At 37.0% G+C, this 13845-nt stretch overlaps 1 protein-coding gene across 5 annotated transcripts in view; it reads right to left on the bottom strand.

Annotated features, from left to right (window-relative positions):
• Positions 1-13845, bottom strand: part of NAE1 (NEDD8 activating enzyme E1 subunit 1) — a 31484-nt gene that overhangs the window by 16433 nt on the left and 1206 nt on the right. The window contains exons 2-10 of one of the 5 annotated variants that reach the window (XM_023726846.1): positions 13345-13405; positions 11869-11899; positions 11070-11141; positions 10768-10847; positions 5056-5165; positions 2297-2406; positions 1394-1456; positions 761-824; positions 357-448 (exon numbers count right to left, since the gene is read on the bottom strand). In XM_023726846.1, the coding sequence (XP_023582614.1) occupies positions 357-448; positions 761-824; positions 1394-1456; positions 2297-2406; positions 5056-5165; positions 10768-10847; positions 11070-11123 (573 nt within the window). In that variant the 5' untranslated portion in view covers positions 11124-11141; positions 11869-11899; positions 13345-13405. The other 4 variants (XM_023726849.1, XM_023726848.1, XM_023726847.1 and 1 more) reach the window with 4 other exon arrangements.

Raw genomic sequence — 13845 nt, 5'->3', positions numbered from 1 at the left:
TTACAAAAAAAAAAAAAAAAAAAAAAAATCACCTTATTTTATTTTTAGATAGCTCTTTCATCTCTAATGTGTTATAATTAAAAACACTATACTTCCAAACTGTTACAAGTCACAGATCAGGTACTTCAAATAATTAATTTATATAAATCATTGAATCACTATTATACACTGAAGCACTGGCATCCATTTTAACAAGGACAACAGAATCGTACTAAAATAAGATTCAATCTGTATTATAAAAATTTACTTCTAACCAACTACACAATTAAAAAATATTAAGTTAAATCTTTATAATCAAATATTTCACATATAAGAAAACACCTTTCTTACATGAAACACCTCAGCAACTCTAATACCTGAGTTGTATTTAGCGCTGTGTTCACATTTTTAATAGCTTCTTCAAAATTCTCTTCATCTTCTGGAGCACCGTTTTCATTCTTTAGAATTCCTATTAAAATAGAAATCAGTTAGCAAACAACAGCCCTTTTCTTCTCACCCTTTCTCTTCCCCCAGTATTATGGGACAGATTCTGAAGGAACAATCAGAATACTGAATCTGATGAAGAAATATGGCTTATCGTTAGCCATTCTTAAAACTATACAAGAAATGGCTCCTTAACCCCCCCAAAAGGAAAAGAAAAATAAAAGCTCATGATTGCATCATTTGACAAAGGTATTAACAAAGAAATCCAATAAACATTTGTTTCAAGCAACTGGCTTTTCAAACTTTATACAAAATTTAATCACATCCATACTCTTACCTTGCCGAATCAAATCCCTGAAGTCCTCTTTTTCTTTATATGTTTTAGGTATTCGTCCACTTGTCTAAATTGGTTGAAAAATTTAAAAATCTAGATATAAAAACTCAAAATACAGAAACTGAAAGTCCAACTTTCCCCACCCACATGAGATTTTCATCGTTAAATATATACCTCAGTGATATCAAAAAGCTCACCTGATAGAAAACACAAACTGTAGGCCATTTCTCCTCATTTGTTCCCCACTGCCAGTTTCAGAATAACATTTATCCAAATTTTATTTTGTTAATTAAAAAAAAAATCAGTATCAAAAGAAGAACTATTAGATTTTAATTTAAAAAGCACCCTTCTGCCCTACAGAAGCCCTGGTGGCACAGTGGTTAAGCATTTGACTGTTAACCAAAAGGTCGGCAGTTCGAATCCACCAGCCACTCCTGGGAAACCCATGAGGCAGTTCTACTCTGTCCTACAGGGTCGCTATGAGTCGAAGTCGACTCGACAGCGATGTGTTTTTTCCTGCCCTCTAACTCCATAAAGAAAAAAATTACTCTCCTGCCCCCATCCAATGAAACCCTTTATAATAAAGGGAAAATACAATCACCTATGGAATGTCTGTTAAAAAAAAAAAAGACATACCTCATGATACCACTGTGCTAAATATTTAGCTATGATCACAATCCATGGGGTGTGGCTATGATCCTAAAAATAACCAAAGAAAACGTCCGTACTAGTTAACATTAATTCTTTACTACAACATCTCATTTTCAACAAATTCAACATTATTTACTAACCATCTCCTTCTATATACAGAATAATGAATAGAATAAACGAGGTTACTACAAACAAACTGCTTTATAAATTATTTTACATGTAGTATCCAATGTAATCCTGATACATCAGGTTTGTACTATGACTGTCCCCATTTTACCAATGAGAAAACAGTCTCAAAGAGTGTCACCCAAATATGTGGCTCAAATCTCTTGATATCAGATACCTTTACCAGACTAGGAAAAGAGAATCTTCTGCATCTTCTGATGAACCAAATAAACACCTGCATCTTAATTAATATATATGTGGAAAATATATACATACTCCTTAAGTTATATAGTCTGTTATAAATATCATTTCTATAATGAAATATGCAAAGTTGCCTTGGTAGTTCTAAAACACTAGAAGTAAATTTCAAGAGAAATAAATTTCAACAAAGACCCATCCCAAATTCAAACCATTTTTAAAAGTACATCTATTTGTTTAGGCAAGGGCATGAAGAGGGCTTCTGGGATCTGTTAATGTTTGTGTTAACTTCTTGACCTAAGTGACTGTTACACAGATATGTTCACTTAATGTATTTTTCTTCAATAAAAAAGTTTTAAAATTTTGGGGGAAAATAGATTTATGTGAAACAAATAAGGTAAAATGCTATTACTTGTAATCTGGATGACAGGTATATGGAGGCTTATAGTATTTTCTCACTCTTGTGTAATTAAAAAACATTAGGTTCAAAAAAAGTTTTAAGTCTATAAATGGGTGACTACCAACCTTTTTTTCCATATGATCCAAATCATAAGACTGAAAATGTTCTTTCAACTCAGGAAATGGCTTATCCAGTCGAAGATCCTCTAATGCATTATCTGGGTGAGATTCTATTACTGAGAAACAGAAAATTCCAGAAGGTAAACTTAGTTCTTCAGTGATACTGCTGGCAGTACACTTTATTATAGGAACTTAGGAAATTTCCTTCTATAATTTTTAAGTGGGCATAGGGTCTACAGATTTTTTTCAGTGCATTACTGAGGTACAATTTTACGCAGGGCTGGATTAAGGCATGTGAGGGCCCTAAACACTGATCATCTGTGTGGTCCCCCCCTCTGCTTACTCACACATTCAAACGGAGTATGTGAGTTAGACACATACATGTATGTATGTGTGATTGTGTGTCTTAGCTATCGATGATGTAACTTCCTTTTAAATGCAACTATAATATCAGTAAATGAGTGTAAAAGTGGCCTATGCCATTTTAGTGGAATGTGATGAACTGGATTATAGTATTTTTAGTGGATGCAGAGTACTAAGATTTTTACTATATACCACCTTTTCTACAAAAAGAATATTCCATATATTTACAACAAAGAAAATGAGTCAGTGAACTTAGTTGTTTCAACAATCGATGTAAAAGTCTGTTGATCTCCCACAACAAAAAACTGACGTTTACCAGTATTGCTCTAAACAGCTCATACTTCAATTTTGATGCTTGTTTCATAATAAATGCTATAATTATAAATGAACAAATGAAAAGATGTCATAAAAGAAAATTTAATGATCACAAAACAAATATTACAACAATTTACTATATTTTATTTTTAGATAGATCTTTCATCTCTAATGTGTTATAATTAAAAACATTTTCCCCCCCCTTAGAAATTCTTCAATGATTTTGTCACAATTAAGCTACCAAACAATATCTACTTCCATACATATAAGGATAATGAATCGAGTCTTTCTTGAATCAATGTTGTGAGCTTGCTTTTCCTTGTGTCCTGTCTGCTTGGCATCTATGGGTCTTTCATTTGGACAACTGGTGCCCCTGTTCTGTTGATGCCCTGAGCACGTGCTTACCTTGCTTATTGGGTAATCTGTTCCTGATCTTACTATATAGTAAAATACACAAATCTTAAGTGGACTATAGTTTTAATAAAAGTAAAACCAAGATTCATTTAGAGCAGAATCTCCTTATAATAACTGGAAAAGATAAACATCAGTAAAATGTATGTATGCCTAGCACCTAACAACATACCCTTCCTCCTGTGGTCTTCAATACAGTAACACCATCTACCTAGACACCTCCCTAGAAACCTAATAGTCATCGCTGACTTCTTGCTTCCTTGGCCTCAACACTGGTCACTCACCATGTCCTGATCTCACCTTATATACTCTCTCCATGGCAGAGTACAGGAAAGTATATTAATTTCAGTGATCAGAGGTAGGCCCAGTTCTGTCACTTGCTAGCTGTGTGACCTTACGCAAGTAACTTAATCTCTCTGTGCCTCAGCATCCTCAGCAGATATAATAAGTACCTCCCTTATAAGGGTTTTTATAAAAATTAAATGAAATAATCTACATAAATCAGGCACACCACTAGCAACGTTAACCTTCATTATTATCTACCCCTTCATCCGTATCCCTGAAATTTATCCTAATTCAGGGGTCTCACTCTCTCACCTAACCAAACCAAATCCGTTGCCGTCAAGTTGATTCTAACTCACAGCTACCCTACAGGACAGAGCAGAACTGCAACATAGGGTTTCCAAGGAGTGGCTGGTGGATTCAAACTGCCGACCTCTTGGTTAGGAGCCAAGCTCTTAACCACTACACCACCAGGGCTCCCTCTCTCACCTAGACCACCAGAAATCTTCTAACAGCAACCCCTACCTCCAAACTTTGCCCCTTCAAACTCATTCACATTCAGCCTCCAGAGTGACTCATTTAAAATAAAACTTTCATCCTGTCACTCTCCCACTTATAACTCTTAAATGGCTCACCACCCCCACTGGAAGCTTATCCTCCAAACTACTCCCTAACTGCCCATGCAGATACTCCTTTTCAGTGATGCTACCAATGCCAATGGCTATCACGGCACTAGCAAAGTGCCTGGCCCGTACTTGGTACACAATGAAAACACTTTCTAGAGTAAATAAAGAGTATTCTATGAGTACTGAAAGAAAATTTTATGGTGATTTAAGATTCAAATCTTACAAGGGCTAATACCAGCCCTGAGTTGATGCAGCCTTGCCCATAAGTGACTCTGGTCTCCCACAACACTGTTTCCTAGGTTGTAGTGTGGTAAATGCATCTGACCTGGGGGAGCTGTGACATGGCATACAGGCCTGGAGTCTGCATGAAAACGGAATAAAAGATTGACAGGGAAAAGATGGTGTGAATTCTACGTGTCAAAGTGACTCACATACCTTGGCTCTCGCTTGTGGCAGTTATACATGCCGTGTGTGAAGTGAAGGGCAAAAGAAGCTAGGAACTTGTGTAGTTGTGGGGCATCCTAATAAGATGAAGAAGCTGTACCTGTTGTATCACCTGCTTTGTATCCTTCTATAATGCTAAGTAAACGAAATACTAGATTAAAGCCTATGTGTGCTTTTGAGTTTCACTGCCACTTTGAACCCTGTAACCAAAGCTGTGCTACTACAAATTTACTTTATAAACTTAATCGACTTTCTAAATGGTCAATTTTCTAAAATTGTAGCTAGAGCAACCAATAGCAAACTCATTATGCTTAACGATTTTACCTGGATGTTCTTTTATAATGATCCTCATATAACCAACCAGTCCATATGTCCTACAGACCAAAAGAGGGATTTGAGAATTCCAGAGGACATCTGCTAAACGTAGTAATGTACTGTAAAGAAAAGCAAAATAAGTAAGACCATGAGCAAATGGATATATGCCAAACATGAAAATGCCTTAAAATAAAACAACTTTCTTCTTCAAATAATAAAGGCAAAGATACATCTACTACATTTACATAAGCAGGTCAAGGATGTACTGAAAAACAAGCAATTCCACAAGGGTACAGTCTTAAAGAAAGTATGTATTTTGGACCCAAGTATTTTGAAAGCCCCACCTTTTTTATGTTGAAACTCACTTTCTAATCATTTCCATAATGAAGACAAAAACATTTACAAAACCCTTGTAAAAAATCAGTTGCTATCAAATCAATTCCAACTCAAGGGGACCCTATGTATGTTAGAGTAGAACTGTGCTCCATAGGGTTTTCAGTGGCTGACTTTTCAAAAGTAGATCGCCAGGTTTCTTCCAAGGTGCAACTGGGTGGATTTAAGCCTTCAACCTTTCAGTTAGCAGCCAAGTGTGTTAACTGTTTGCACCAACCAGGGACTCCTATAAAAACCTTTGTACACACCCCAAAATGCTTCCTATAATCAAGTCTAACTAGTTTTCATCACTAAAAAATAACCAGTGTTCAGTTTAACTGCTCTAAATATACAAAAAAAAAAGAAATTATATATAGTGAAGATGAAATAATATAAAACAGGGACAGTGAAAGAAATTATATATAAAATATATTCAAAAAAGAGAATTTTTTAGTGCTAGAAGATTTATGTTGTTAGGTGCTGTCAAGTCGGTTTCGACTCATAACGACATTATGTACAACAGAACAAAACACTCCTAATCCTGCACCATCCTCACAAATCGATGCTATGATGAGCCCATTGTTGGAGCCACTGTATCAATCCATCTTGCTGAGGGTCTTCCTCTGTTTTGCTGACCCTCTAATTTACTAAGCATGATGTCCTTCTTCTCCAGGGACTGGTCCCTCCTTATAACACGTCCAAAGTACGTGAGACAAAGTCTCACCATCCTCACTTCTAAGCAGCATTCTGGCTGTACTTCTTCCGAGACAGATTTGTTTGTTCTTCTGGCAGTTCATGTTATGTATACTCAATATTCTTCACCAACACCATAATTCAAAGGCATCAATTCTTCGATCTTCCTTATTCATTGTCCAGCTTTCACATGCATATATGGCAATTGAAAATACCATAGCTTGGGTCAGGCACACGCTAGTCCTTAAAGTGACATCTTTGCTTTTTAACACTTTAAAGAGGTCTTTTCCAGCAGATTTACCCAATGCAGTACGTCCTTTGATTTCTTGACTGCTGCTTCCGTGGGTGTTGACTGTGGATTCAAGTAAAATGAAATCCTTGACAACTTCAATATTTTCTCTGTTTATCATGATGTTGCTTATTGGTACAGTTGTGAGGATTTTTGTTTTATGTTGAGGTGTAATCCATACAGAAGGCTGTATTCTTTGATCTTCATCAGTAAGTGCTTCAAGTCCTCTTTGCTTTCAGCAAGCAAGGTTGTGTCATCTGCATATTGCCGGTTGTTAATGAGTCTTCCTTCAATCCTGATGCTGCGTACTTTTTCATATAGCCCAGCTTCTCATATTATTTGCTCAGCATACAGACTAAGTATGGTGAAAGGATACAACCCTGACACACACATTTCCTGATTTTAAACCACACAGTATCCCCTTGTTCTGTCTGAATGACTGCTTCTTGGTCTATGTACAGGTCTGCATGAACACAATTAAGTGTTCTGGAACTCCCATTCTTTGGAACGTTATCCATAATTTGTTATAATCCACACAGTTGAATGCCTTTGCATAATCAGTAAAACACAGGTGAACATCTTTTTGGAATTCTGTTTTCACGCAAGATCCATCTGAGATCAGCAACGATATCCCTTGTTCCATGTCCTCTTCTTTTTTTTAAAATAACGTTTTACTATTTTCGGTGAAAGTTTACACAGTAGGATAGGTTCCCGTTGAACAATTTTTACACAAATTGTTCAGTGACATTGGTGACATTCTTCACAATGCATGAACATGCTCATTGTTTCCGTTCCAGTTGTTCCATTTCCAGGAATCTAGTTTCCCTGCCCCCTTAACTTTCTCAACCTTTTTTTCAAAAAGTAGTTGTTAGTATTAAGATTTTGTTACAATAATTGTGTTTTTAACATTCCTATGTGTCAGCTGAGTTCATAAAGGTGAGTACTTGCTGAAAAATTTATATGTGCTAAAATCTACGTGTTAATTTTTTTTATTGTACTTTAGATGAAGGTTTACAGAGCAAGCTAGTTTCTCATTAAACAATTAATACACATACTGTTTTGTGACACTGGTTGCCAACCACACAACACGTCAACACTCTCCCCTTCTCGACCTTGAGTAGCCCATTACCAGCTTTCCTGTCCCCTCCTGCCCCCTCATCCTTGCTCCTGGGTTGATGTGACCATTTAGTCTCATTCTGTTTTATGGGGCTGTCAAATCTTTGGCTGAGGGGTGAACCTCAGGAGTGACTTCATTGCTGAGCTAAAAGTGTGTCCAAGGGCCATACTCTCGGGGTTTCTCCAATCTCTGTCAGACCAGTAAGTCTGGTCTTCTTTTGTGTGTGAGTTAGTGTTTTGTTCTACATTTTTCTCCAGCTCTGTCTGGGACCCTCTATTGTGATCTTTGTCAGAGCAGTCGGTGGTGGTAGCCAGGCACCATCTAGCTGTGCTGGACTCAGTCTGGTGGAGGCTGTGGTAGTTATGGTCCATTAGTTCTTTGGACTAATCTTTCCCTTGTATCTTCGGTTTTCTTCATTCTCCCTTGCTCCAGACAGGCTGAGATCAGTGGAGTATCTTAAATGGCTGGTCACAAGCTTTTAAAACCCTAGACGCTACTCAGCAAAGTAGAACATAGAACGTTTTCTTTATAAACTATGTTATATGCCAGTTGAGACAGATGTTCCCCGAGACCATGGTCCCTAGCCCTCAGCCCAGCAATTTGGTCCCTCAGAGAGTCTGGATGTGACTTTAGTGCTTCCATGACCTTACACTTGGACAAGTCGTACTGGCTTCCGCAGTATTGTGTACTCTTACCCTTCACCAAAGTTACCATTTATCTATTATCTATTTAGTGTTTTTCCCTCTCCACCTTCACGTCCTCTTCTGAATCCAGCTTGAAGTTCTGGCAGTTCCCTGTTGATGTACTACTTCAACTGTTTTTGAACGATCTTCAGCAAAATTTTATTTACATGTGATGTTAATGATATTGTTCAATAATTTCTGCATTCCATTGAATCACCTTTCTTTGGAATGGGCACAGATATGCGTCTCTTCCAGTCAGTTGGCCAGGTAACTGTCTTCCAAATTTTTTGGCATAAACAAGTGAGCGCTTCCAGCGCTGCATCCGTTTGTTGAAACATCTCAATTGGTATTCAGTTGATTCCTGGACCCTTGTTTTTCACCAATGCCTTCAGCATAACTTGGACTTCTTCCTTCAATACCGTCGGTTCTTGATCATATGCTACCTCCTAAAACGGCTGAATGTCGACCAATTCTTTTTGGTACGGTGACTGTGTATTCCTTCCATCTGCCTTTGATGCTTCCTGCGTTGTTCAATTTTTGCCCATAGAATCCTTCAATATTGCAACTCGAGGCTTGAATTTTTTCTTTGGTTCTTTCAGCTTGAGAAATGCCAAAAATGTTCTTTCCTTTCTTTCCTATCTTTTTGATGATCTTTTGCTTTCTTCATGTATGATATCCCTGATGTCATCCCACAACTCGTCTGGTCTTCAGTCATTAGTGTTCAGTGCGTCTAATCTATTCTTGAGATGGTCTCTAAATTCAGGTGGAGTATACTCAAGGTCATACTTCAGCTCTCACGGACTTGTTTTAATTTTCTTCAGCTTCAACTGGAACTTGCATATAAGCAATTGATGGTCTGTTCCGCAGTCAGCCCCTGGTCTCGTTATGACTGATGATATTCAGCTTCTCCATCGTCTTTTTCCACAAATATAGCTGATTTGATTTCTGTGTATTCTGTCCAGTAAGGTCCACGTGTATAGTCGCCGTTTATGTTGTTGACAAAAGGTATTTGCAATGAATAAGTTGTTGGTCTTGCAAATGTCTACCACCACTCATCTGTCAGTTTGTCGTACTATGGTGGCTTGCATGTTATGGTGATGCTGGAAGCTATGCCACTGGTATTTCAAATACCAGCAGGGTCACCCATGGTGGACAGGTTTCAGCAGAGCTTCCAGACTAAGACAGACTAGGAAGAAAGACCTGGCATTCTACTTCCGAAAAAGACTGGCCAGTGAAAATCTTATGAATAACAGTGGAACATTATCTGATACAGTGCTGTAAGACGAGCCCCTCAGGTCGGAAGGTACTCAAAATACGACTGGGGCAGAGCTGTCTCCTCAAAATAGAGTCGGCCTTAATGACGTGGATGGAGTAAAGCTTCCGGGACCTTCATTTGCTGATGTAGCACAACTCAATGAGAGGGAACAGCTGCAAACATCCATTAATAATCAGAACATGGAATATACAAAACATGAATCTAGGAACATTGGAAGTCGTCAAAAATGAAATGGAACACATAAAGATCAATATCCTAGGCATTAGTGAGCTGAAATGGACTGTTACTGGCCATTTTGAATTGAACAATCGTATGGTTTACTTTGCCAGTAATGGCAAATTCAAGAGGAATGGCGTCACATTCATCATCAAAAAGAACGCTTTAACGTCTATCCTGAAGTACAACACTGTCAGTGATAGGATAATATCCATACGCCTACAAGGAAAACCAGTTAATACAACTATTATTCAAATTTACACACTAACCATTAATGCCAAAGATGAAGAAATTGAAGATTTTTACCAACTTCTGCAGTCTGAAATTGATCAAACATGCAATCAAGATGGATTGATAATTACTGGTGATTGGAATGCGAAAGTTGGAAACAAAGAAGGAACAGTAGTTTAGAAAACATAACCTTAGTGATAGAAACGATGCCCAAGACGCACATTTAGAGGAAGGTTTATCAGTGCTTCCAAGTAAAGGTTTCTATGGGGCCTAGTGGTGCAGTGGTTAAGAGCTATGGCTGCTTTAGACTGGACTATGGGACATAAAATGATGCTTGTGAAGAGTGTGCTTCTTAGCTCAAGTAGATACATGAGACTAAATGGGCAGCTCCTGTCCAGAGACAAGATGACAAGGCAGAGAGGGTTAGGAGCTGGTTGAAGGGACACGCGAAATCAGGGGTGGAAAGAAGGAGTGTGCTGTCACAGTACAGGGAGAGCAATTAGGGTCCCATAACAATGTATGCATAAATTTTTATATGAGAGACTAACCTGAATTGTAAACTTTCACTTCAAGTACAACAATAAAATTTAAAAAAAAAAAAAGAGCTATGGCTGCTAACCAAAAGGTCGGCAGTTCGAATCCACCAGCTGCTCCTTGGAAACCCTATGGGGCAGTTCTACTCTGTCCTATAGGGTTGCTACGAGTCAGAGTCGACTCGACGGCGATGGGTATATAGGTATAGTTTAAAAAATTTTTAAACTAAATCTTAGATCATGCAGAGAAAAGAAAATCATGTAACTCTAATAAGAGATTAAAATAAAAACACATTAACATAAAAATTTACCTTTCAGGGACTTGAGTTGCAACCACAATGGTAAACCTACAGAAAAATGAAGGATCATTGTCTAGAAGGTTTTCTGGACTCTAAACAGGACAGGGGAAAAAAATCCAAAATTTTCACATTCATATTAAACATTGCAGAAAGAGTTAAATTAATTTACAACAAATGAGGCAATACACTAGACCACAAAGTAATTTAAATCTCAAATAAACATAAATGATACAAAGATTCAAAATTCCTAGGGCTTTGAATTATTAAAATAATTACATCTCAGGATAGAAACAATAATGTTTATAAGTATGTACCTCTTCCACAAAACTTCCAGAAACATCATTATTTAATTCTTGTAAGAATTCCATGGCAGCTTGAGCTCGGTTCTTTTTAAAAACAAAGCATTTGACTTGAATTAGAGAAAAACTGGTTACAATGTGGTTACAGGTCAGTCAAAATACACTGTAAAACTATTGGAATTTCATGCATATGTATGACAATTCTGCTTTCTGTATTGCTTAAACTAGGATTCAATCAGGATATTACTTAAAACAGCTAAAACTTTATTACCCAGAGTCCTTAAATGACTATACTATTTGCACTCTACTTTTCTGACTAGGCAAAGGGCCAGAAAACCCTGGGTAGCAGGTGAGGATGTCCTGAAACAAATTCAGAAGCAAACTAACCTCCCACATCTATAATCCTATACAAAAGAGGCCAAAAATCAGAGAAACAGTCATTCCCATTCAGAACACTGTACTAAGCTAATTTTTTAATTTTCTTAATATGAACTATAAAAATAAAGGGTATTCCAGTTATCTCTTAAAAACTGTGTTAAGCAGAATACTCCATGCTCTGAACGTTGTCCTTATTCAAGATTTAGCTTTAATAAAAGATGCAGGACACAGTATAAAAATATAGACAGTACTTCTAAGTTTTCAAACTAACAAATATTTATATAAAGATTTATAAGATCAGAAAAACTAGCTGATTCAACTTTTTTCTCAGAGAAATAAGCTTTTTTATAGTCAAAGCTTCTCAAGCAACCACAACACACTTGCATCATTAGATGCTCACACACAACTATAGTCTATAACAAACTGAATGTTTTACCTTTCCGATACTGCTTCTTTGAAGGAAAAAACTACAATGGGCAAAATAAAAAAATAAAAAAAATTAAAAGATGTATTTGACTATAAAAGAAAGGTTACTTGTAATGCCAGGTATATTTCATTCATAGCATAAAACAAATTATATTTTGATTAAAGATTGTAAAAACCTTCTTGGAGGAAGAAAACTGGATGAAACTTGTAAACAAAGATGGACTAATAAATCAATACTTCCTAACGTGTATACCACAGAATAAGAAATTTCATAAGATGCTCTAAAAGAAAAGAGTCCCTTGGCTAAAAAAAAAGTTCAGGAAATACCACATGCTGTATGTTCTCCTTGGAAATTCAAAATATACATAATATACATAATATTAAAGTCTTATGGTAAATAAATGTTTAACCTCATTTCACCCGTTTTCCAAACTCATCCAACCACGGAATCCATTTGCCCATTTAACAGCAATTAATATTACCTAGAACCACTGTTCCACAGACCACACGTTGCTGTATTGAACCCTGAACCGTTTGCTTTTGTAGGTAACTATAACAGATTCATTCAGGCTTTCTCCCACACATATGCTTGTCAAGTCCCAAGGCCCAGATTTGAGGGTGCTGATCAGAGTGAAGGTGCCACTTATGACACACGCTCACTGGCTCCATAAGAAAGAGAAACCTTACCCTTATCATATACTGCTTTAACCAATCAAGCAAGCCACCCATGTACTGAGATTAAGCAAGCAAAGATAATAGGACTTTTTCTTTGTAGATAGCAATAAAAGGGCTGTGTTGTGGATAAGGGAAACTTATACACATACCCAGAAAAGACATCAAAGCTCAATATGAACCAGATCCTGTTTTTCCTTGTATTTACCTGCTGTTGTTGTTTACTGACAAAAATAAGAGATCCCAGACTCCAAGTCCCTGAGAAGGTGAGCTTGAAATTCAAATTTGGGGGTGCTCTCAGAGTCTTAATATGACAATCTTTAAAGAATTATATCCAGGCCATCTTTAAAACAGCACTTTCATAGATCGGGACAGTGTAGTGTAGAGAGAGGGATATCTAGACTAAGCTTACAAAGAAAAGGCATTGCTTTTATTATTCTCATAATCCAGAAATCTTGTTACTCACATAATAACACCTAAGAATCAAAAAAAAAAACAAAAAAACAGCGTCCAGATTTCACAAATAAAGGAATAATTACTACTCCTCTATTCCTTTGCATTAATAAGAACAATAAAGATAGTAACGATGGGTGCTTTTTATTAATGGCCTATTTGCTAGACACCAGGCTAGCACTTTACCTGTATTAACATTAACTTACTTCATCCTCCCTATAATTCTAAACACAGGGATTATTTCCACCTGAGAGTCCAGTCATTCTGCTGGAGGAGATGAAGCTAGGATTCAGGCCTCACTCTCCTGTGACAGTACACTGCCTTCCCTAACATGTCCATATTTGAAAATACTAGAACATACTTGTTTCCAGCATCTTCTCCGCTGACCTGATTTCCATCAATAATTGTAAATGAACCAACACCTGGGAGACAAAACAGTCAGTCAAGAATATATATTTATACTAAGGTACACACACACACACAAACACACATACACACAAACACAAAAAAAAAAAGAATTATCTATGTGAGATCAAATTGACAACAGCAACTCAAAAGGACTGATGGGAAGCCTGGGGGCAGTGAGTTGAAGACAATGGTGATGGAATAATTTTGAAAAGGATAGTGAGAATACCAGCACAACTGGAACAATGTAATCGATGTCACTGAATTGTGCATGCAGAAACTTTCAAAATGGTGTAACTTTGGCTATGTATATTTTCTCCAAAAAAAAGGTCCTCCAAGGTCGAGAAGCGAGAGTGTTGACACGTTGTGGGGTTGTTAACCAATGTCATAAAACAATATGTGTACTGACTGTTTAATGAGAAACTATTTGTTCTGTAAACCTTCATCTAAAGTACAA

This window comes from Trichechus manatus, unplaced genomic scaffold (genome assembly GCF_000243295.1).
Source record: "Trichechus manatus latirostris isolate Lorelei unplaced genomic scaffold, TriManLat1.0 scaffold00014, whole genome shotgun sequence".
Lineage (NCBI taxonomy): Eukaryota > Metazoa > Chordata > Mammalia > Sirenia > Trichechidae > Trichechus > Trichechus manatus.
Note: the sequence above shows the minus strand (reverse complement) of the source record. Positions and strands in the feature narration are given on the sequence as shown.